The 21,841-nt window shown below is 38.9% G+C and overlaps 1 protein-coding gene across 1 annotated transcript in view; it reads right to left on the bottom strand.

Moving 5' to 3' along the window:
• Window positions 1-21,513, bottom strand: part of LOC147328148 (zeta-sarcoglycan-like) — a 393,854-nt gene extending 372,341 nt beyond the window's left edge. Inside the window, exon 1 of the mRNA XM_086296321.1 lies at window positions 20,803-21,513. Within this exon, the coding sequence (XP_086152447.1) occupies window positions 20,803-20,841 (39 nt within the window). The 5' untranslated portion in view covers window positions 20,842-21,513. The remainder of the gene's footprint in view (window positions 1-20,802) is intronic.
• Between the last annotated feature and the right edge of the window lie 328 nt (window positions 21,514-21,841).

Genomic DNA, 21,841 nt, shown 5'->3' with positions numbered 1-21,841 from the left:
ATACAAAACTATAAAACCTATATATAACTTGTGATTTACAAGTTGATATGAGCATATGAGCGTGTGATTTCTACTGTTTTTCTCAGCCAGGCCCACTCCTCAATCATAATAGGAAGAAAAGAGAAAGATCACAGTGTGAGTAAAAATTACTTTATAAAGGTTATGGTAGCTTAGTCGTCATGGTTACCATCATGATCACTTTTCATGAGTATGTTGGAAGTTTCCCGTCAAAGTCTGATATTTTGTTGACCCATCCATCTGCTGTAACCTTGTCTTTCTGTGGACTTCTTTGTCATTTTTTAATAACACCGACTCACTTCCTCCTTTGCTCTCAAAATAAATATCATGGCTGCTACAACTTTTTACCATTTAAAATAAAAGTGTGTTAACTTAGTGCACTAGCGAGAATATCCATTGCTGTCGCACTTCCAGAGATAACAGTCTAAAATAACCAGGCATTTGGTCCCCAAGGGCAACACACAACAATTGTGGGTAACATGTCACAACACCCCTGCCTACTTCTCCTATGCAGGCTCACACACCAGCAGTGTCTTAATATGAGCTGACAAGCGTCAACACATCAGCATATGCCATCATTCAAGATCAAAGAGATCGGGTGTGTTCAGGGTGGTATGGCCGTAAGCAAGGATATGCCATATCTATTTCACAACATCAGTGGATGGTAGCTATTCAGAGAAGTAGCAAATGCATTTAGTTACTGGAGTGGTGTCACAGCTACTGTATACAGAATACTTCCTCTGGCTACAGGGTCACTGTGTGTTGCACTTCCGAAATATTTTTTTTTCCTTTCTTCTCCATTTCCCTTTTATTTGCTGTGTATCTGTTACTGCCTCTATAATTTCACACAGTTTGCTAGTATCACTTTGTGCTCAGGCCATTCCCTCTCTTCCGCTTCTCTGTCCTTCCTACCTTCACAGAGTGTTTCTGTTGGATTTGTTCCCAAAACAGGAGGACAGCGGTTTGCTTTCAGTTTGTAATTGCAGTTGTAATTGCTTATATAGACAAAAACCTGAAATACCACGCATGGATCCATACCATTAACAGAAGCTTCTCAAGAACAATGTTGCAAACTAGGCCTATACGGAGGCTAAATGCAAGTAGAATTAAATATTTTGAAATGTAAATAAAATAGCTAATGACACTAAACGGCACAAATTACCTCTTATACCACTTTTCTTCTATTATGGGTTAATAGGAACCACCTTTTATATATTTTATGCATATTTTATTTTATATATAAAATATAAGGTCAGTCTATTACTCTTTTTGACAAAAGGAAAAACTGACATGTTTGTGTCTGAATTCACCAACAGTGACAGGTTTGCTCTTTAGATTTTTTTAACATTATATGTTAGAGTGGGGGGGAAACCTAATGCTTTAAACACCTACTGTAACTAAATAATAATTAATTCCATTTTCATAGTAAGCCTCCAAGAAAAATGATTGCCAAGAACTTTCAAAAGCCTACAGCTGGTCCTGCAAAACCCCCCTCTTCCTCCTTATTGCTCTCTCGCCCCCTCTGGTGAGACCAGCTGTCTCATAGCAACAGGATGACACTGTTCCTGATTGCCTGACCACCTACACACACACAAATGCATTGTACACATAATCATGTATCCCTGACAACATTAAATTGCCTTACATTTAATTCCTGAAAACCAACATCAGCATAACTACTGCTCTCACTTGAAACCAATCCGACAGATTAATCTAACCCTAACTACTGAATTTAAATTGTATTGTTAAGCAGAAACTGGCTATAAGTTTAACTCAAACATGGCCTAAACTATACTGTCACTAGTTTAAAACAACTCTGAAAAAACAAACATACTTAGTGTCAGGCAAGCTAGACAGTTAACTCCAATCAGTTAACGTCTTCATCAAAACAAAATTATTCTGAAATCATTGATGTGAAACAACACTGTTCCCCATTTTAATGAAGATGGATATAAAAGACAAAGAATAATTCAATGGGTAACATGGGCTGCAGATAACACACCACTGCATTGCCTTTGACTGAGTTTACGACTCACTGCCTGGACTGGGAGAGGATGAACAAGGTTACACTGTCTAACTCTAAACTCACTCCAAACTTAAAACATCAACCTTAATTTTAAGGATCTACGTGTTGGGGACTTGCTTTTCGATGAAGACATTATCAAAATGTCACAGTGCAAAATTGTAATAAATACATGTTCCTAGCTCTAGTCTTTTTTCTTTTGTATTTTTTTCATTATAAGAAAACATATTTTATGTTTCCATATGAATGTATTTTCTGTTTTTCCATTTCAGCAAACTTTCATGAAATACCCACATATCTAGAAAAAAGCGTGAGGTTAATGTGTTTACATGTGTTTTTGTGTAAAAGTGCTTTTTGTTGTTAAGGTGGACTGATAAATAGATTCAGCAAAAACTCCTTTACAGTTAATACAAGCTGCAGATCTATTTTTCAACCAGACCTTGGTCTCCGAGAGGCAAGTAAAGCATGCTGCTGTGATCAATGCCCATTCATAACAGCAAAGTTAAAAATAATAATAATAACAATACTCTTTGGGCTTTTTCAAATAAAGTCTTTATTTTTACATTACTTTTAGTTGAAAAAAGGCAAGATGGCCTCTTCTTGGTGAAATTACAAAAAATTGTGTGCATAAAGAACTTCAAAGTGCAGGAATGCAGAGCATACACACATACTTACAGATGTAAACTGAAAAAGAAACACACGTCGATGCATGCATGTGCCAAAATCCATCTAAAACAGAAACTATCTGCACTTTCTTTCATGTCTTTGGAAAACTCAATACAGACAAAAAATATGCAAGAGGAAAAAAAATTAAAAGAAAAAGTTTGAGAAAAAAAATCCTTTTTTCTACTGAGCTGGTTCTCACAAGGAATAGCAGAGTATCTATTACACATCAAAGGTGCAACACTCTGTTTTTTCCTTTTGACTCTGTTTCCCTTCTAATAAAGAGAAAAAGGGTTGAAACTAGCAATGAAAAGAATAAAAAGGGGAATGCTGTGGTAAGGAGCTACGGTGGAAAGAGATGCTCTTTAAACTTTAATAGATTGTTTCTCTCTCTTCCAGGTAGCTTTTTTTGCTGATGACATTCTTAAAATGATTTCTTTGTATAGAAGTTGGTAAAATGTGCTATGCTACACTGTTGCACCCTCAAAAATGACAGTAAGGGCATAAAGATTTTTTTAAAGGGTCTTTTGTAAAAAAAAAAAAAAAAAAAAAAAAGAACAAACACCTGATATCAAACTATTCAGACACTGGCATTCCCAAAAATAAGCACACACACGTAGCCTGATACCATCAAACATTAATATTGCAGAGACAAATGCACACAAAGCATCAAAAGCAGGTAGAATGACAAGATCAAGAGAATCCCTGCATGGAAAAAGAAATAACATCACAACAAAATATCAAAAATAAGTCTCTTTCATGTCATGACAAAAAGGAATAAGTAATTTTACCCACAATGCAGTTTTTAAGTTCAGGAATGAAAGACACATAAGCTGTCCATCTTCTTTTGTGACATGAACAACATGTAAAGCTATTTCTGAGCAAACAAGTGAACAAATAATGAGCTCAAGTCACAACATATGGATCAGGCTCTGATCAACACACTGGAGGTTCAGTATATTGTTGTAGTTTTGCTTTATTTGATGTTGTATTGATGATAGAAGAGAACAACAATCCTTATAGTTGTCTCTATGAGCACATGCGTACACACAAAGACATTCATTTAGGCCCCAGTTACACAGGCCTAGACCATCTGATTAAACTAGTTACAGTGGCATAACGTGTATTCTTCGACTGGTTGGTTGGTTATTGGAGCTTGCCGGCTGGTCCATCCGGGAGAACCCTCTTGGCGTTACTTTTAGTTGGAAGAAAAGAGTAAAGGTGGCCACTTGTTGGTAAAATTATAAAATATTTGCAGACGAGTTGGCATGGAAGATTCTAACTTGCCAACTAACCCTTGCCAACTACTTGGCAAGTGATAGTCAAAGTGTGACACAAATAAGAACCAGTCACATTTGATAGTAAATTTCCTTTTGAAGTGTGTTGACACAACAACTGACTCAGTGTTCTCTTTTTCCATTTTGCATTATTTTTAAGTTTCACTAAAGAGTAAATGGCGAGAAGTTGCAAGCCTTGGGTTTCATCAAAACTAAGGGTGACCACAGGTCCCTACGACATGAGCGGGCCCAAAACTGGGACTTTCTCTCTCAAGTAACTTTATATTTAAGATGCTAAAGCTGGATCGGGTGACCCTGAATCCTCCCTTAGTTATGCTGCAATAGGTGTATGCTGCTCGGGTATTCCCATGATGCATTGAGTATTTCTTCTTCAGCCACCTTCTCACTTACTATGTGTTAATAGACCTCTTTCCACTGAATCATACTTATTATTAATCTCTGGCTCTCTTCCACAGCATATCTTTTATCCTGTCTTCCCTCTCTCACCCCAACCGGTCGCAGCAAACGGCCGCCCATCCCTGAGCAGGAGGTTTCTTGCTGTTAAAAGGGAGTTTTTCCTTCCCACTTTTGCCACAGTGCTTGCTCATAGGGGGTCATATGATGTGATGCCATTTGATATTATACAGCAATTTAATTCACTGGCAACATGCTATTAATTTGTAGTTATCTTAACTACAAAAAAAGACACACACTGCTCTGACATTCGAAATCAAAGATGTGATGCCAGAGACCTCTGTGGGTGGTCAGATCTCAGCCAAGAGTGTGTGCACATTCACTACTTGATGTTCTAATTTGTGTGAGAGTCCTGCCTTCTGGGTAGAAGCCTCACTCTGAAGTTTGCCAGCCACTGAAGAACTCCTGCGTGATCTGCTCCCATAAGTCACCACTACTTTCCTTAACTATAGTGAGGCAATTGTGCGTCTTTTCTCCTCACGCCTTCCTAGGAATGATAAAACAGAATCTATTTGTCAGTCACACTGAAGAATATCAATTGTACATATGTTAACGAGCATAAGCTGCAAATTCAAAGGTATTGATTTAAGTGATTATTACCCTGATAGCGCATTCAGAGACAGATATCAATTACATAAGATATATGGCACAAGACGCATGGTTATCTTAGCTGCCAGTTTCAGGATCTGAATCAATTTAGCAGATAGAATCAGGCTTAAATCTGGCCAGCAGCCAAGGATATTTTTACAGGAGTTTGGGTCAAGAAGTTAAAAGCTAGCATTTTTCAGTCAATTTTACAATTTTAGGAAGCATCCATTTTCTTTGTTTCTGGCTCTTTTATGTTCATTCTGACCTTCACTTTTTGCCTTTAATTCTTACACTCAGCTCTGGCTTTCTTTTTTGCATTCTATATACCTTCCTCTACACTTCTTGCCTCGATCTTGCTTTCTTCTTCTGTTTTGCGTGCTCTCCTTTCTGCCCTCTGTCTATTGCTGCATTATCATCCATCTGTAGCTCTCTCAGGTGAAACACAGTCCTCTGTCCTCCTTTCCATCACTCCATCTCTTTCTGTCCTTCACTCTCCCACTTCTGAGTTACGAGAACAGACAGTGACAAGTACCTTGTCCTATTCTGCTTCATTTCTCTCAATTTATTTTCTCTTCCCCAGCCTTTGGGTCCCTGTTTTTATTTAGAAATAACATTGGCTCTGGAAGATCACAGTCATAATCACAAACTATAAATACTCCTGAATTACTTTCAAGATCAGTTGATTCGTTAGTGACATGTGACGCTACATTTGGCCACATTTAAACCCAGCACATGCACAAAGCTCAAGACCTGTATTTATATTAAAGTAAATTGCTAATCCAAATCAGGCAGTACATTGATACATTACATGCATAAGAAAAATAACATTTATTCACTATATGATGGGAAAATTGTAAAGTAGGTGACTGCTACATTTTGTAAAATGGAAATGAAATCCAATTTTAATGAGTTTAGAAAAGGCATATTTTTCAGCTGTGAATGTAATCCAAGCAAATTGAAGGAGAAGCGTGGTGTGGAAAACATGTTAATGTTATCTCTCTCCTTTTGTCACACTTGCTATCTCAATTAAACTAAGTTCCTCACAGTCTTCAATGAATTACTGCAAAAGCTGGCACAAATAAGAACAGCACATAAAGGAAGCAAGAGAGCGAGAGAGAAAGGTGTCTAGAGGTGTCTGTACCTGGACTAGACTGGACACTTCATTCCCCCCATCACCTCACTTTCTGTCTGTCCCTCTACATTTCCCAGAGCTTATTTCATGCCCCTGAAATCTAGCACCAGGTGTTGGTCGCCTTGCTGGCATATAACTCAACTCAACCTCCTCCATATTACTCTGTCGTTCCGCTCCATCCAGCCCTCGATCTCTCCTCTTTCCCTCCTCTTCTCTGTGCTGCTCTTGCTTCATTTGGCTCATGATGAGGTGTCACCACTCTGTCCTTGAGTAGACGAGAATCCCCTCTGACAAAAAGTGTTTGTGTGTGCGTATGGATCCCAGCATGTGTGTAATGTGTTTGCCTGTTCCTGCCTTTCGCTGCAAATGTGTATGTGTGTATGTGTGTGTGCATGCGCGTGTGTGTTCAACATGTGTGTGGCCTACCCTAGCCTGCAGAAGTGAAAGACATCAGGATTGTGCTGTCACAGCAGGAGAAGAGATGATTTACTTGTCAGGGGGCTGAGGGACAGGAAGGCAGATACAGCTAACAGATAAATGCACTGCTGCTGGTGGGATAATGTAAAGATGCTAGGCAATACTGCAGGGACAGTACAGCTGAAGGACCATTGATGCAGAGCGAGTTGGGGCACAGGTTGTCTGGCTCCTGCAGTCATGTTTGTTTCAAATTATGATTCATATGGTGTCACCTTCGTATCTTCAGCATTTTTGGCTGTACCTTATTTTCCAGCTTAGAGAGTTAGAACGTCCTGTGGTCATGTGGTTCTAACACAACGCTATCCAATTAGGCTGAACAATCTTCAATTCACAAATGCATATATTGGATCTTAGGGGCAATCTTAAGGCAATGCCCTACAATGTCAAAAATCGTCATGTTATATATTAAAAACAGGCTGAAGTCATCATGTTGTAATAAAAACATCATAAAACATAAAATTTTTGGTATAGCCAGTGCTCTTCGGGAGGAATTGCACTCTCTGAGTGCTCTTTGCATTTGGGTTGGACATCACCTGCTTCTAGCATTTCCTACTTTGTTAAAATTATAATTAATAGTGTATTTTTTATACAGCTGTCATATCAAATCACAGTTGATATGATAAAGCACAATGTAGTAAACTGATTTTTAAATAAAGTAGAAAAATTAACAATATAAGGACATAATAAAATGTTCACAAAACAGGGAGCGTAATTAAGCTATTTTAATATAGGCTGTGTGTTTTGGCTGTTGTGACACCACAACCGCTGGGATGAATAAAGTATAACATGCCTTATTGAATCCTATCTTGTCTCATCTTAGAGATTCAAATTTGTCACTGAAAAAGCAACCCAACGTAACCCATTTACCCTAACAGAGAATTTTGCTAACAAGATTGAAGTATCGTGAAATTCTTTAAATAAGATTTGTTCAGTACTTTTACTGTTTGTTAATAAAATTAACACAACTGAACTTTTTAGAGTGTTAACAGTGCCAAGGCTGGTATTTATCAACCTGGGTCAAAATCATTTAACCCTAATATTTAATTCAATTGTAATATTGAGCTAAATTTATGTCATAATGGCATCAAAGTCTGTGCTTTGGGACGTGACAGACAGGACAAGATGGTGTATAAGGAGACGAATATTACCCTGTCATTTCAGTGTCAGTTCCACAGTCTCTGTAAATGATAACCAAGCTGGGGCACATGATAGCTGGCTTGCTGCAGGGAAATGACAAAATAAATGTTATCAAGGAATAAAGGTTACGCCGCATGTGCAAGTTGGAGGCTGAGAATGCAGGGAGTGAAAAGTCCATATCTGCTTACAGCATTTGGAGGTATAGCCTCCTGCACAATCATGAGGTAAAAATTAGAGAAAAATGTGTTGTCAGTATAAAATAATCAGATTTTCTGAAGAGTGGCTAAGCTAAATACTGCACTACCATTTAAGTTAAGTTTAGTTTATGGCCTGTGTGCATTACAGAATATGAGTCCAAGTGCAGCGCTAAGGCTTGCCCAGTGTTAAAAATGTTATCTCAGCCAGATTTACACTAAAGCCACAACAAAGAGCCACTGATTTGTGTACCTGACAAAACAGGCGATCATTAGCTTGTCATAGCTGGACCACATAATTACCAGATCATGATTACCTTGTCATTACAACATAATTCAATTTTGAAATAAAATTGTTGTTGAGAAACAGAGTCATGTTGCAATAAGCTACAAATGATCATAGCAATTTGTGAAGAATTTAATGACTGAGATCTGAGACTGTTTAGCACCACTGTGCAAAGCAGCATATTAACTTGTCATTGCTGGACAGGGGGACATAGCCTGCAGCAGTGCACATGATGACAACTGTAAAGGTCCCTTCATGGTGAGCTACACCTCAAATTAAAATCTAATATTGAACAGTGAACAGCCTTGTGACATTTATGCTGCAGATGAAATGGCACCACATCGTTTCATTCTTTTGGACAGAGACAAATTTGTACATCTCTCAAAACCACTATCTCTGAAGTAGTCACAGTGGACAGAGGAAAAATGTACAAGATAATGAAAGTCTGCAGAACAAATGCACACCCGCTATTTCCTTGATTGCAATTTTCAGTGAATTAAGGAGAGACTGTTGTGGTCATTTGCAACACAATTTCAATAGTGCTGCAATACTGAAAATAATTCATTCAATATGTCAGTGACAGGTCAGCTGAAACAAGCATTTGAGCGTCAATGCCAGAATCAGGAGTATAGAAAACATCAAGGCCATGTAGTCGAGCTATGTGACATATCCAGGATGAACTGTGCCATGAGCCTTGATCATGATGCTGATACTGCAATGTATTTTTCATATGCCACATTTCATGGTAGAGTGCTGATAATACTGCTCCTCATAAAAATGTTTCATTAAACTGAGGAAGGATCCTTTATGCACTGACATACCATGGCACCTGTTGTGTCTGCTGTATAACATTTAAAATTATATTGATATTTACACTGATACAGTGTTCAAAGTGATATTTTGCTTTTAGACATTGCGGTGTACATGCTGCTAGCATGGGCCACTACTCTGGCCAAGACTAAAAATGCAGCAACAACTATTAGATTATTTAATATGAAAGCTTGTAAATGTATTTCCTTTTCTCCCACTGGGGCTGAATCTTAATCACTTACCTGATTTCCCCCTTGCATCAAAAGTTGATCAGCGTTTTCAGTTTACCAGTGAAATATGTCTGCAAAAAGCAATAGATGAATGTGAATGCTGTTTGAGGTAATTCTGGATGATTTCACTAAATTCCACTCAGCTCAAAATATCAAAAAAATAAGAATGATGAATCTGGCGTTGCTGAGCCACTCTTTCTCTGTTTGCTGTTCTTGCTTAATGCTGTGTGCAAAGTGACAGAAAAAGTGCGTTTTTTCACCAGTTCTTATTATTTCACCTTTTCTCAGTTATACTTTGGAATTTAGACAGATAGGTATCAAGCTGAAATAAAAGATTTTAGTAAACGGTTTCAAAGAAGTAATAAACATACCACTGCACTACAAGGTTTTAAAATTGTTTACTGTTATTAGTGCTCTTATTTCGGCCTAACTGGAGAAATAGAAGAATATTTTTTAAAAGAAACCACTGTAACTTTGGAGGTATTGCGTATGCTGTAATGCTGCTGCAAAAATGTGTATAGCTTTATAATATACACTCACATTATTAACGCAGCAAAAACCCAAATTTTCTTCCTTTCATTCACACACTCTACAGTAAGTGCAGAAGTGATTGCTGTGGAAAAGGAAGAAAGTAGTTGCAAGAGTATGAGAGAACATAAAGTGGACAGAGCATTCCCTTGTGCAAAACTGGCTAACATAGGGTATAAAGGTCACACAATGAGAAACAAATGCACAACACTGAGGCTTTCACAGGAAAGGTTGAGTGGCAAGTAGCGAGGTGCGGCATCAGTCATTGTTAAGACTGATCGCTCGTTTGGAAGCTTTAGGCTCCACTGGGATATGTGTGTGTGTGTGTGTTGTGTGTGTGTCTGAGTATGTATGTTAGTGATTACTGCCATGAGTGGTGATCTGGGGACAAGTACACAGTAAATGCACCACAGGCAAACACAAATGGATTCATTTGTGTTTGCCCGTGGATGCAAAAGGTTTATATAGTAATGCATTCACACATTTACACCTATTTCCTCAATGGTTATTATATGCATAAAGTGGTCGTCTGCAGGACTCTGTCTGGCCAACTGTGTGTGTTTGTAATTGTTTAAATCATATAGTGATGCGGACCCTAGAGTCTCCCCAGGGCCAAGATCAACCCCACCATGTTTTCTCTCTGCTAACAAAACATGTCTGCAGTCTGCTCTGCCTTTTTCCCCATGTATCTACTGAGTAATGCATCCCCAGACAACTCCCATTTCATGATTTCTTGTATATCGACGAATGTGACTTAGGTATGCTGCATGCATTCCTAAAATATCCCTGATGCTTAATTAAATTCTGCAGGCCTCACATGCCTCAGTTAAGCTTAGTGATTCAACAAAAGGTGAAAACCACTGCTGACCATAAAGATCTCAAATTTTAAAAAAACAACAACAACATCTTGATGATCTGCAAGGCTTTTAGAAAAATATACTGTGGACCGAAGTTGAACTTTTTGGAAGGTTTGAGTCCCTTTACATTTTGTGCATTTCGTGTAAATTTCTTAAAAAGAACATTGTGCCAACAGACCAACATGTTCGTCTAAGGCTGTTTTGCTGCTTCGGGACCTTGATGACTTAATTGATGTCGTAACAGATGGAACCATGAATTCTGCTCTGTAACAGAAAATCCTGATGCATCTGGCCATTAATTAAGTTGCATAACCCAACTCAAGCACGGTTGGGTTATGCAACAGGAAAAGGATCCAAACCGCACTAACAACTCAACCACAAAAAAATACAAAAAATATAATAAAATAAAGAAAACAAAATGAAGATTTTGGATTGCCCAAACCAGGCACTCCTAATTGACGTCCAATTGAAATGCTTTGGCATAATCTTAAACGGGGCATTTATGTTTGAAAGCTCATCAATGTGGCTGAAGTAAAACAAAGAAGAGTGGGCCAAAATTCCTCCACGCCAATATGAAAGACTCAGAAGATTGCTGTTCTTGCTCCCAAGGGTGGCACAACCAGTTATTAGATTTAGGGCTCAATTGCTTTTTCACACAGGGCCAGGTACAGTGGGGCAAAAAAGTATTTAGTCAGCCACCGATTGTGCAAGTTCCCCCACTTAAAATGATGACAGAGGTCAGTAATTTGCACCAGAGGTACACTTCAACTGTGAGAGACAGAATGTGAAAATAAAATCCATGAATCCACATGGTAGGATTTGTAAAGAATTTATTCGTAAATCAGGGTGGAAAATAAGTATTTGGTCAATAACAAAAATACAACCCAATACTTTGTAACATAACCTTTGTTGGCAATAACAGAGGTCAAACGTTTACTATAGGTCTTTACCAGGTTTGCACACACAGTAGCTGGTATTTTGGCCCATTCCTGCATGCAGATCTTCTCGAGAGCAGTGATGTTTTGGGGCTGTCGCCGAGCAACACGGACTTTCAACTCCTGCCACAGATTTTCTATGGGGTTGAGGTCTGGAGACTGGCTAGGCCACTCCAGGACTTTCAAATGCTTCTTACGGTGCCACTCCTTTGTTGCCCGGGTGGTGTGTTTTGGATCATTGTCATGTTGGAAGACCCAGCCTCGTTTCATCTTCAAAGTTCTCACTGATGGAAGGAGGTTTTGGCTCAAAATCTCACGATACATGGCCCCATTCATTCTGTCCTTAACACGGATCAGTTGTCCTGTCCCCTTGGCAGAAAAACAGCCCCATAGCATGATGTTTCCACCCCCATGCTTCACAGTAGGTATGGTGTTCTTGGGATGCAACTCAGTATTCTTCTTCCTCCAAACACGACGAGTTGAGTTTATACCAAAAAGTTCCACTTTGGTTTCATCTGACCACATGACATTCTCCCAATCCTCTGCTGTATCATCCATGTGCTCTCTGGCAAACTTCAGACGGGCCTGGACATGCACTGGCTTCAGCAGCGGAACACGTCTGGCACTGCGGGATTTGATTCCCTGCCGTTGTAGTGTGTTACTGATGGTGACCTTTGTTACTTTGGTCCCAGCTCTCTGCAGGTCATTCACCAGGTCCCCCCGTGTGGTTCTGGGATCTTTGCTCACCGTTCTCATGATCATTTTGACCCCACGGGATGAGATCTTGCGTGGAGCCCCAGATCGAGGGAGATTATCAGTGGTCTTGTACGTCTTCCATTTTCTGATGATTGCTCCCACAGTTGATTTTTTCACACCAAGCTGCTTGCCTATTGTAGATTCACGCTTCCCAGTCTGGTGCAGATCTACAATACTTTTCCTGGTGTCCTTCGAAAGCTCTTTGGTCTTGGCCATGGTGGAGTTTGGAGTCTGACTGTTTGAGGCTGTGGACAGGTGTCTTTTATACAGATGATGAGTTCAAACAGGTGCCATTCATACAGGTAACGAGTGGGGGACAGAAAAGCTTCTTACAGAAGACGTTACAGGTCTGTGAGAGCCAGAGGTTTTCCTTGTTTGAGGTGACCAAATACTAATTTTCCACCCTGATTTACGAATAAATTCTTTACAAATCCTACCATGTGGATTCATGGATTTTTTTTTCACATTCTGTCTCTCACAGTTGAAGTGTACCTCTGGTGCAAATTACTGACCTCTGTCATCATTTTAAGTGGGGGAACTTGCACAATCGGTGGCTGACTAAATACTTTTTTGCCCCACTGTAGGTTTGGATAACTTTGTTCCCTTAATAAAAGAAATCATTATTTAAAACTGTATTTTGTATTTACTTTGTTTTTGCAGGAAAGAGGGAAATACATATTGGTAAGGTTCTCTTAGGGAGCCTCTGATGGCGCTAGACCAGCTGTTTCTAGTTCTTGTTTCAAGAAACATTTTTTAAGAAACATTTTTGCTAAGAAAAAACAGTCCATTTTAAGTCTAAGAAGAAAGAAAACAGCATTACTTTCCAAACTACCAGTGTATTTTCCTTAATTATTACGCAGCACAGCTGTGTTAGCTCATCTTCAAGCAATTCATAATGTCAGGTGGTTTAAAGTTCACATACACATAGAACAGAACACATACATGCCTACAAGCAATGTGAAGGAGAGGGGTTCATACTGTGAATTACTTTACTGCTCAGCAAACATAACAAAACTCGTAAACTCCAATATGCACACACACTCATGAAGTCTAAACACTGTAAATTAACCTTTAAAAGGCCAATTCTAGCCCCATAGCTATTAGACCTTTAAACACTGCTACCCAAGCAATACACACACGCACACCCACCCCCGCACACACTCACACGCACACAAACATGAATAAACATAAACACAGAAAAGCCATGATTGCGAGTGAAATTCTATTTATGTAACACACACACACATGCACAACCACACTATGTTGTGTAATGGAAATATTCTTTCTGCAAAATTGGGTAATTAACTGTAAAATGAACTGATGTGGATAAAGAAGGTTACTGACTACTTCACTCTGAAACTTACCTTCAATATGGCACACTCCTGCTCCGGGCCATCTCTAAGTGAATGTGTGGGCATGTGTGCATTATTGAATTTATAATGAAATTTAAAAACACTGTGGTATGAGTAAGAAAAAGGTAAAAAAAAAAAAATTTAAAAAAAGGAAGCCTAGAGTAATTTGGGAATAGTTTTAACCTGTACTCATTTATATACTGTAATGCCAAGTATTCACAAGTCTGCCTTTACACACATACGAACATGAGTGAAATCCCATTCTTAATGCATTTGGTTTAGTATGATGCTGGCCCACCCTTTGTAGCTCTAACAGCTTCAACTCGACCATTCTTCCAGAAGTGCATGCATTTGTGGGGTTGAACACTGATGTTGGACGAGAAGGTTTGGCTCACAAATTCCACTGTAACTCATCCCAAAGGTGTTCTGTTGGGCTGAGGTCAGGACTCTGTGCAGGCCAGTCAAGTTTTTCCACAGCAAACTCGCTCATCCATGTCTTTATGGACCTTACTTTGCGCACTTGTGCGCAGTTCTGTTTCAACAGAAAGGGACCATCCTCAAACTGTTCCCACAAAGTCAGAAGCATGAAATTGTCCAAAATGTCTTGCTATGATGAAGCATTAAGAGTTCTTTTCACTGGTACTAAGGGGCTGAGCCCAGCTCCTGAAAAACAACCTCACACAATAATCTCCCCTCCTTTACACATGACACAGTGCAGTCGGAAAAGTACCATTCTCCTGGCAACTGCCAAACCCAGACTCGTCCACCGGATTGCAAGCCACAGAAGTGTTATTCGTCACTCCAGAGAATCCAGTGGCAGCATGCTTTAAAACATTTAAAACATTGCATTTGAGTTGCTGCTATTCCCAATCACTTCCATTTTGCTGTAATTCCACTAATAGTTGACTATCTTTTTCAATATTTTTTCATTGTTACTCCAGGTGTTAGAAAGTAGGGGGAAAAGTAGACGACTGTTCAATACAGAGGCAATGGTGATATTAATCAACTGAAATACATTTTTAACTCTGCATACATGAGAACTGAAGTACACTGGCTAGCTACTAAAGGTTGCCTCTGTTAAGTGAAATTAAAATACATCAGTACCTTACCAGTCAACACTGATTATCACTTTAACCCCAAATGTAACGTAAGTCCGTGTCAAATTTATCAATGAATGATAGAAGGGAGGGATTTATCTTAGTTCAAAATAGTATAGGTTAATAAGTTACCTTGATTTGAGCAAGTGTTGATTAGTTTAATTAGACAAACAATTTTGTCTAAATACCAAAATTGAAAAAAAAAACAGAAATATTAATATGTCAGTCTTGTGTTTTCTATTCATTTGCACATTATGCAATGCCGTGTGATGTTCCAATTCCAATGGCTAAGAAACTTCAAAGTGGTTAAATTCACATTCAGCTGCCTATTGCAGTGGAATAATTTGCCACCCGGAAAGGCTTTGTTATTAATGTGATGCCACAGTCAGGAATCGTAATGCATCACAGCCTATCTGTTATGGATTCAAAACTGAAAATGAGGATGCATGCAAATGTTTGGGAAGTCTCCACTACAATAGGAATGAAGTCAGTGTGGCTGAGAGTGAGGCCCCCACTTTCAAATTGTGCAGCTGTCACATTGGCAACCTCAACAAACATGACTGTCACTACAATATAATGTATTTCACACTGGAGCACATTGAGTAATCAGTTCACGTGTGTTTTTGCACTTGTAACATAATTGAACTGAACTGGTGATACACAGATGAAGAATTGCACTCTCTAACTTGGAGGTTAGAGAGGCAAGCTGCAGCCCAGCTCACTTAAATGAATGAGTAATGTTCTCCCATCCCTCAGCAGCTACTTTTGAAGTGCCCTTGGAAAAGGCACTGAACCCCCAATTGCTCCAATTGAGCTGCTCAGTGGCCAGAAATGCAAAACTGTGGCTGCACTGGGTGGTTACCAAATGGATTTAAGTGAAAGAGTGTAACCAAGGTGGGAAAACAGCCACATTGCAAATGCTGTTTCATTCAGTTTCAGGCTTGTATCATAGGTTGGTTCATTTGGCTGTCCACTTTGTGATTAACTAACCATAATTTAGAAGTTATGTTCTATGGTGGCTAGAAAAGGAATTACATTTCCTTGTTTTTTCACCAGTCACAAATTTATAGACACTATTTATAATGTATAGTTATAGTTATATCAGTGTTAACTCATAATCTGTAGACTTACGAAAGATAAACTCCAGGTTTCCTTTGCCTGTTGCAAGTCCAGAGCTTCTGATCTAGAGGGTCAAATTCAATCTGACTGCCCTTATTATACTGTATATAATTTATGGTGCAGCTATTACTAAAGATCAATACCACTTAAACTGCTCTATTGATATTGAAACCTGCACTGATTTATGACCCCATAGGTCTTTGGTTAAAAACACACACATTCACATGCACACACAAACACGCACACACATACCAATTGTAGATTTTATATAATGCAGTGTCTTATCAATGTCCCGATGTTGTCCTTGTTCTCTGTTCATTTCCTGAGAGTGCTTTTTGAAACACACACACACACAGGCACTAGACACACACACATTTGACTAACTGAAGAAAAAAAATCTGGTTTTTCATTAGATTGGATTGCTGTGTGTATATACTGCATGTGTTTGTCTCCACTAGTCCAGAAGGCTATGTGGTCAGTAAGCCTGTGCAGTTTCTCTCTTTCTCTCTCCCTCTCAAACACACACACACACACACACACACACACACTTTTGCTGTATTAGAAAAGCCACTACATTCATTTGCAGTTCCTACACTTTTCAGCATTTAATCATGAATTATGATTTCTTGCATATAAACTCACTCAGATGTGCATACCTTCAAACCTTCACTATACAGAGCATACTGCAGGAGTGTGTATGTGTGAGTACTTCTGAGTGCCAAAACCCAATGCACTCAAACTTAGGGACTGTCACCATTGCCAAGGACATGTCACCAGCTCTGCAGAAAACATCAAGCAGATAGATAAAGAGATGGACGTAGCAGAACTAGATGGAAATACTTTAAACTCAATATGTAGTGTGATGTAGTAGTTCTTACGTGGGATGGGAGGTACGGGTGATCATTATTTTTAGAGAATAACAGCTAGAAATCCTGCATGGTCATTTACTTTTTTAAGGAAAGGAAAGGTCATTATTCTTTTAACATAGCGCTATAAAACTAGAGCCACCAACTTTTAATATGCAATCACAGTAACATTCAGTAAGTTCCACTGTACAGAGATTAACAAAACATAATCTAATGACAGCAATGACAGCTTAACTTAATTATTTACCTTTAGTCATTCAGAGAGAATGGGAATAATACATGCGATGCTGAATTTTATTCAAAAAGCTCAGTTGCATTAGCGGCAACCACATTGCTGTTTTAAAAGTTTTAAAACTACACATTTGCTTTTGCTGTTTAGGTGTGTATCCAACACAGTTGTGATTGTTGGTGAGCTGTGCAACTTACAAAGATTCATAACAGAGATGCGCATATATATGTCTTCATATATATCTTTGCATAAATGTAACTATCAGATTGCCATAATATTTTTACACAAAGTTCCCAGAGTTCTTATTTAAACTTGTTATCAATAATTACCTTTGCCGATGATTAATAAGTCGGTAAGTGATTCATCAAATTAACAGAAATGAGTGCATGTCTAAAAGGAACAAGCATCAAATAGACACCAGAAAATAGCAGAGACAAAAACATTAGTACTCACAAAATTCTGCAGGTCAGTTTCATTGGCTAACAGTTAAGGTCATTTTAAAATCCGAACGCCAATTTTGATCTTTTAAATCAGCAACCAGCCAGCTGAGTCCAAGTCCGTCTGGAGCTCTGCATCAGTGCGGTATCAAGGTTCCCTTCTCAGAAATTTGATCACATAAAATGTTGCTTGAAATGTCAAACCTCGGAGGAATTTTATTGATTTGTTAATTTATCTAGTTACTGGTCACCAATAAATGCAGCAGCACGCAGTAAATAGACATTTCCACCCACAGTCTGTGTCTAAATTGTATTCCCTATTGAAAACTCAGTGGTATAATAGGTGTACAATGTATGTGGCCATTAATGGCCATTAATGTGTATACTACAGTGAGCTTTCTTAACTAGAATTATTTACTTATCTTTCAATACATGTCCATGACTGCTAACAATGACCTACTCTAGAGTTAGAGTGAATGTATTTTCATTATATAATTCAAATGTATAATGAATTGAATTAGCATATATAAATAGAGAACCGCATTAAAAACAGCCAAAATACTGAGTGAAAGTTGAGTGATAAATGACTAGCAAACATTAACAGAGGTGGCAAAAAGTACAAACATTCTTCACTTAGGTAGAAGTACGGACACTTACACATACACATTGTTTAAAAAAATGATTTGGCAAAAGTAAAGTACTGATTCAACTTCTTTATTCAAAGTGGAAAAAGTTCCGAAATTCACTCAAAGTATAAAAGTAAAATATAGTTCTTTGGAGGACATCAGCTACCAGCTATTTTGTTCAAACGAAACTGAACTTCATGTCACAAAAAAAATAATACAAACTTTACTTCAACCCAAATTCTAATTCTAAACTATTTAGTCAGCTTGAACAGGTGTTATCTAGAACACACAGAGATTAAAAGCAAATGGAGTTCATCTCTATTTTCTGTTTCCTACAGTGTGAATGACTTTGCCTCTGCACCAAAACAGAAAAATGAGTAAAATCGAGTGTAGTGTTGTAAGGTGGTGAAAAGAATTCATATGGACAATATTTTCGATATTTTCTATTCTGAGCTGCAGTGGATTTTTTTAATGCATCAGCTGCCATGTGCTGGAGCTGCTGCTCCAATATTCACTGCGCTTTCTGGATTTACCAAACAGAATTCAACATAAGCCGATGTTACATGAGCAAGTGTAGCTGATTTCTGACACCTAAACATTATAAGGCTGGAATTCAGTGAATGAATCTAATCAGCATCCCAATCTTTACCTTAAATGAATTTTGAGCTCTCCTACCATTGATGTAACCTAACATTGACCATGAACATCTCATCTTCTCTTCACCAGTCCAACATAGCTGATATTTGTTGAGCTGTTAGAAATGTTGCATTTGAAATTACCTGCTGCTTCAAAAAAAAAGTGATTTCCTTCACGGGGGAAAATAATTATTTGATCTCTTTCTCAATTTGTAACTTTGCCCACCATCAAAGAAATAAACAGTCTTTCATTTTCATGATAGTTAATTTTGATGGCGAACCAAAAATCAAGGGGAAAAAATATATATGTAGAAAATCTGTGGAGGGAGCCAAAGCTTTGAGTTGCCAATCAGCAGCCAAGAAATCTAAAGGATTTAAAGTTTATTTAAAGAGGAGTGAGCCAAAATTCCTCATTTGATGTTCAAATCTGGTGACCAACTTCAAGAAATGCCTTACTGCTGTGCTTGCCAACAAGGGTTTCTCCACAAAGTACGGAGTTATGTTTTGCTTGAGAATCAAAAACTCACTTCACTCAGTGACATCCATGACAGGATATAGAATTTATGTAATGTGCTTTTTGTAGATTTTTTGGTTAATATTCTGTCTTGCTCCATTAAAATGAAACTACCATGAAAAGAGACTGCATGCTTGGTTCTCTTCTGAATTGCTCACTCGATAATATCATGAACACATCTTTTAAACTTGTGCCAAAAATGGACTGTTCCAGACTTTAACCCCTGAATATAGTGACTACAGTTTTAATTGGTTTGATACTGGGAATTCCACAGTGATGTGAAATAACAACACAGATCAAATGCATTAAACCTAAAGTAATGAGCCTGTTCTGAAAATGTAACAAGCAACAGAAAGGAAAGATATCTGTGTTAAAATATGAGGAGTAAAAAGTAAACAATTGTCAGAAAAACAAATATTCCAGTAAAGTACAAATACCTGAAAAGTCTACTCAAGTAAAGTAACAAAGTAGTTGTACTTCATTAATTCTTACCTCTGGTCAAACGTAACTAGAAGCAATGTCTTATTATTGTTTTTTTCCCCATTATGTTGCTCTCATTGTGAAGTGCAAAAAGATTCATCCCACAAAACACCGAATTTGACCTACATGGACATGCAAATGCCTAGGAAATTGGACAAAAATGTCAACGGTTATAATAAAAGGATAGCGCGAACTATATAAGCGTCCTTCACAAATATAGTCGGGAAAGCAATGTCTACACAGCCACATAGCCTAAATCTGTGGGCACAAGTACACACAGGTATTTATTTCTTCCCCTTGACATTAGGAATCGCCAGCTTCACTTTTAAGCCAGTAAAAACCTGTATTACACCGAGGGAAATGAAAAGTAAGATTAATAACTCAAGAAAGGGGATAGAAATGATAAGTCTGGTGGCAGTCTTACTTCTCTATCTGTTTCTATGAATGTTTGCTAATTCATTTACACGTCGGGCGCATTCGTCCCGTCGATCGAATGTCCCAACACCGCACAACAGTTCACTGCAACAAATCTTTGTGCAAGCAAAGCTTAGTGAAATTTACCTTACACGCTGAATGCTGACACACGCTCGCCCTCACACTCCTCTTTTAACCAACATGCACGAGTGTGGTTTTATACTTAACAGAAACACAGAGAGAGAGAGGGAAAGCATATCTTCGATAGTGCTGCAACTACATCCGTTTACTCGACCCGAATGTTAAACCCCATTTGATGATTGTACCTCAAGACTTTCAGATACCAGTTAACCTCCCAGCATCGAAAAGTCACTTGGTCCCCCCAGAAAGAACAAACAACCTGCTGGCCGCCCATCCAACTAACCAACAGTTAACAAGCATCGTCTCATGATATCAGCTTTACCCTTCAGCACCAGTCAGTCATTTGCGGATTAATCCAACCAGCCAATAACAGCCATAAGACAATTCACTCATCATTCCAAGTCACCCAATACGCCACCAGTGTCTCCACTCATCCACCCATACAGAAGGGTATTGCAACTCTCTCTGCAGGAATAAGTGCGCGTCTCTATGCTGCGACTGTCTTACCTTGAGCGCTTCTATATCCAAAGACGTCGAGCGGTCCATGACAGAAAGTGAAGTAGCTTACTGCTAATCAGTCACGAAAATACAAGTCCCACAGGCGGAGAAGATAAGAGGGGAAGAGATTAAAAACGGAAACAAAAAAAAGGAAGAAAAAAAGTTGGGGTGCTCTCGAGAGTCCCAAACTCTGCTGCGATATCCCCTTGATTATTGTTAGGATTTGGCTATTAATATTCCAGCACGGCACGACGAATTTTCTCAGTTTCAAGCCTCCCTCTGGGTCGCTTGGTAAAATCAGGACTCCATAGCATGGAAGTACCCCCCGCCTCCAGTCCCCGGTTTGTCCGTGCAGAGAATTGATGGGTGAATTTGAAAATAGATAGAAAAAGAAAAGAATTCGCCGTGCGTAATGTTTTAAGCTGCGGCTTTTGCGCACTTGGTGATCCGTTACGTGTTTTTGTGTTGTTACATCTGACTAAGAAATATCGCCCCTCTGCTGGAATGAAGCCGGGATTTAGACTCTCCTGATAGTCGGTCAGCGGATAAATGCCGTTATATCCCGTGGAATCCCGGTAAATGTGAGTGTGCTGTGTCTGGTGGGCAAATGGAGAGAAGACGTCCGGCTCAGAGAGATGATATTCTGCCTTGCCTGGGCGACTTCCATGCGGCAAACCGCCAGAGATATCAGCTCTCCCTGAAAGAAAAGGGAAAGAGAGAGGGCGAGAGAGAGAGAAGGGGGGAGAGAGAGTGAGAAAGAGACAGAGAGAGAGAGACCGGATGGAAGAAATGCTGAAGATAGGAGATGGAAAACTAGAAAATAGGCAATGATGTTGACGTATATAATTTCAGTGTCTGACGCCCCAGAGTGTGATGTTAGCTGTTTCTTCTCTCTGTGTGTGTGTGTGTGTGTGTGTGTGTGTGTGTGTGTGTGTGTGTGTGTGTGTGTGTGTGAGTGAGAGATGGATTGGGGGGGCATTCTAATCAATTAGATGAATGGACAATGCTGCTTGCCACAGAACTCAAGAAGGGTATTTAAATGCAGAGG

The sequence above is a fragment of the Aulonocara sp. 'chitande type north' Nkhata Bay genome, linkage group LG6 (genome assembly GCF_057382095.1).
Source record: "Aulonocara sp. 'chitande type north' Nkhata Bay isolate Kocher_YH1m ecotype deep benthic linkage group LG6, A_spYH_male_GT1.1, whole genome shotgun sequence".
In the NCBI taxonomy this organism is placed as follows: Eukaryota; Metazoa; Chordata; class Actinopteri; order Cichliformes; family Cichlidae; genus Aulonocara; species Aulonocara sp. 'chitande type north' Nkhata Bay.
This window is presented reverse-complemented; position numbering and strand designations above follow the sequence as displayed.